The 4,127-nt window shown below is 35.2% G+C and overlaps 1 protein-coding gene across 1 annotated transcript; it reads left to right on the top strand.

Annotated features, from left to right (window-relative positions):
• Positions 1-1,483: 1,483 nt before the first annotated feature.
• On the top strand, positions 1,484-3,480 carry LOC145796374 (disease resistance protein Pik-2-like). The gene is made up of 3 exons (XM_082881465.1): positions 1,484-1,555; positions 1,645-2,303; positions 3,045-3,480. The coding sequence occupies exons 1-3, from the start codon at positions 1,484-1,486 to the stop codon at positions 3,478-3,480; spliced, it is 1,167 nt and encodes a 388-aa protein (XP_082737591.1).
• The last annotated feature ends 647 nt before the right edge of the window (positions 3,481-4,127 follow it).

Genomic DNA, 4,127 nt, shown 5'->3' with positions numbered 1-4,127 from the left:
ATATTCTTTATGTAAATTGATTTTGTACACACACACACACACACACAAAAAAAACTTTATTTTTCAATTGACACTTGAAACAAAAAAAACAAAAAAAAAAAAAAAACAAATTTACTCTATGGGTAGAAACCAATAAAAATCTACCCTTTCACTTTTGAAAAGTTCAATGTGTTGGAATAGCCAGGTTGAAAGTGAATTTCTAAAAATTGACTTACCAAATCTTTAGTGACAAATTATTTTGGAGACTATGACCAAAAATAATTTTCTTAAAAACATATTTTACTTACTCCTTATTTAGGCCTAGTTTGGGAAGACTAAATAAGTGCACTTTTTGACTTTTTTATGAAATATGGGTTGGGTTTGGGTTGGGTTTGAAGTGATGTGTTAGAGAGGTGATGTGACTTAAATAAGATGATGTGACTTAAATAGGATAGTGACTTTTTGACTTTTTGTCTTTTTTCAATCTTCCCAAACTAGGAAATATGCCAATTATTTAAAGCAAAAGACATTTTCCGTCAAATAAAAAAATAAGAATATATATAATATTTTCTTTATACAATTAGTTTTCTTTCTTTTTGGCAACCAAGAGATATTTATCTAGTACCACACACGTGGGAGTTTAAATTCAGTACAATACTATGTCACCATTAACTAATAATAAAACAATTAGGAGTCAACTCACTATTCAAATATAATTAAAAATTCAATAACTATTACATGTGCCTAATGTATCGAAAACTCCTTAAACAAATTACCAAATATTCTGTTCAATTGATAGAATAATTAAAAAAATAATTATAATCAAATATCACATTATGTATAATTAAATAAGTTTTTAATTATAATTAAAATAATAACATAATTAATATCATAATATATCATAACTAATAACATAATAAATTATAATCAAAGCCATAAAAATTGTAATAAAAATTTGCATTCAATTGAATTTCCCATTAAGTTGTGATATTACTTGAATTTTGATTCGTACCAAGTGGGGCCAGTAACAACACCCCCCCACTCTTGTCTCTTTCTCTTTTTTATTTGGTCAAGCAAGACGGCTCCATGTGAACCGCCAAAACAAATTCAACAGAAGGAAGAAAAATGAGATTTCACACATCAAAACGAGTAAATGCCCCCCACCTGGATCACTGAAACCCCCAATTGAATTTCAGCTTTACAAATCCCCAATTTTCAAACTCACTACTCACCTTTAATCACAAACTCAGTTCACAGTTCAGACCACCATTATTATTTTCTCATCTTCCTCCTCCCTTCAAACCCAACCAACCAAAGGCTACTCCTCTGCAACAAAACACATTTAAAAAAAAAAACGACTGAGAGTGCAGTGTTCCATCTACTAGCCAACTTCACACCCTTCCTCCAACAAGAGGCTAATTTGTTGACTGGAGTTTGAGATGAGATCCAATACATCAGAGATGAATTTGAGTGCATGACAGCTTGCCTCAAAGTTGCCGATGCTATGGAAAAGAACAACCCCGAACTCAAAGTATGGGTCAAGCAAGTACGAGAAGCTGCGTACGACATTGGAGATGTTCTTGAGTTGTTCATGCCATCTTGAATAGATGCGAGGGATTGCCACTTGCAATTGTGGCATTTAGTGGTCTTTTTTTATCAACAAAGGATAAGAGCAGTGTGGATGAGTGGAATAAGATCTACCACAGCTTTGGTGCAAAACTAGAAGGAAATGACAGACTCCTATGCATGAAGAAAATATTGTCCCTCAGTTACCTTGATTTACCCTATTATCTGAAGTTTTGCTTTCTCTATCTAAGTGTTTGTCCGGAGGACTGTTTCATTGACCATTGGAGATTGATTCGATTATGGTTGGCAGAAGGATTTGTAGAAATGAAAGCAGGAATGACGGTAGAAGAAGTTGCTGAGGGCTACCTCAATGAGCTAATCAATAGAAGCTTAGTTCAAGTGGTAGAGATGAGATCAGATGGAAGGATCAAAACGTATCGCATCCATGACCTCTGGCATGAAATTATTGTTTCCAAGTCAGGAGAGCAAAACATTGTGACAATAGCTGGTGAACAAAGAAGAGTGTGGCCTGAAAAGGTGCGGCACTTATCAATCCACAATCATTTGGAAAATACACAACAAAGCAAGTGTTTCGCTCAACTTCGTTCTTTGCTTATGTTCAATGCAACAGATTCAATGTCCAAGTTCCCCATGCTTGCATCATCAAATGATGGTCTACAGTTGCTAACTGTGCTAAACTTGAAAGGTGCCTTGTTGGAGACATTCCCAAATGAAGTTTTGAAACTAATTCAACTCAGGTATGTAAGTTTGAGGGGAACCAATGTAAAAGTAATTCCAAAGTCGATTGGAAAGCTCCAAAACTTGGAAACATTGGACCTTAATGCTGTGTTTGGTTGGAAGATTTGGGGAGGGATTTGGAAAGGAAAAGGGAAAAGGTGTGTGAAACTAGGTGAAATGTAAGTATATTTTATTCACATTTCACCTAACTTTTCCCTTTCCCTTTCCCTTTCCAAATCCCTCCTCAAATCCTCCAACCAAACACAGCGTAAAGATACGTATGTCACTGAGTTGCCTGATGACATCCTCAAGCTCCAACAACTTCGCCATATCTTGTTGTATCGCTACAAACAAGATCTTGTTGTATCGCTACAAACAAGATCTTGTTCCTTCCATTTGTTTTCAACACCATTGTGGATTCAAAGCCCCGACGGAAATAGGAAGTTTGTCATCCTTACAGAAACTTTGTTCTATTGAAACAAACCATGATAATGGAACCATTTTACTAGGAGAGGTAGGGAAGTTAACTCAACTGAGGAAATTACGCACTGAAAAACAGAGAAATGAAGATGGGAGGGTGTTATGCTCGTCCCTTGAGAAGCTTAGTAACCTTCGCTCATTAGTTGTTCGTGCAGCAGGAGAAGACGAGATCATTGATCTAGATTCTCTTTCTTCAACTCCTCAACTTCTTTGAACGCTCTACCTAGTAGGAAGTTTACATAAGGTACCGCATTGGATACCTTCATTGCACAATTGGTAAGAGTAATTTTAGCATGGAGTAAGTTGAAGGATGTTAATCCACTAGAATCCCTTCAAGGTTTGCCCAATTTGGTTGAACTTCAACTTCGTCGGACATACAAAGGGAAAGGATTGTGTTTCAAGGCTGGTGGATTTCAAAGACTTGTGAGATTAGGACTTGCTGGATTAAAAAGATTGAGATGGGTGAAAGTGGAGGCTGGCTCGATGCCTCATCTTGAAGAGTTATTTATCTGTGAATGTAAATTGGTAGAGGAGTTACCCTATGGCATTGAACATCTAACCAGCCTTAAATCTCTTTATTTTGTTGATATGTCTTATGGATTGAGTTTAAGCCTGGACATAAACTTAGAAGGTGGGAATTATTGGAAAATTGCACACATTCTAGAAGTTTGGATTGGGGACACAATATCTGGCTCTATGCAAGGAACTTATATATAGCGAGAGAGGAGATAGCTCTAACCATATTGGAAACCACTATATTTAGAATGCGTATTATGTATTTATTTATTTTCACATGCTCTTAGTACTTGACTTCTTGTATTCATATTGATATCAAATTTTTGTCTTTTTTTTCTTCTCCTTTTCATTTTTTTCAGTAGATCGGGAGCTTGTTATTTGACCTCCTAATTTTGATCCTGGAGAGTTGGTAACTTCACAAGTTTTTAAATTGGGATTGTAAATCTTAGGGTTAGTTTGGTGAGATTTTTATATTATTTTATTTATTTTGCTTTAGCTTTATATTTTTTGAAAATTGAAATAAAAAAACTGTTTGCTAATTGTTCACTTTTAAAAAAACTGGCTACAGTTCTCAAAAATTGAGGAAATAAGAAAAATGTGGTTTTACTTATTTTCAAAACAAGTTTCATTCCTTCTTACCTCTCTCACCCTTCCGTCCTCTAGCCAACGTCTCCGCTCCTACAACCACCTCCGACAACTCCCCCCATTTGGTAACTTACAATACTTGTTTTGATTTTGGAAAATGATATACAAGTTTTCTAAACTCGTTTTCTATATTTAGTACCATATAAAATAGATGATTGGTTAATGATTGGAGGGAATATGAGATGGCAGCTGCCACATTTTTT

The sequence above is a fragment of the Camellia sinensis genome, chromosome 7, assembly GCF_055761805.1.
Source record: "Camellia sinensis isolate YWXY chromosome 7, ASM5576180v1, whole genome shotgun sequence".
NCBI lineage: Eukaryota > Viridiplantae > Streptophyta > Magnoliopsida > Ericales > Theaceae > Camellia > Camellia sinensis.
The sequence above is the reverse complement of the archived record's forward strand: the minus strand, read 5'-3'. Positions and strand labels throughout refer to the sequence as shown.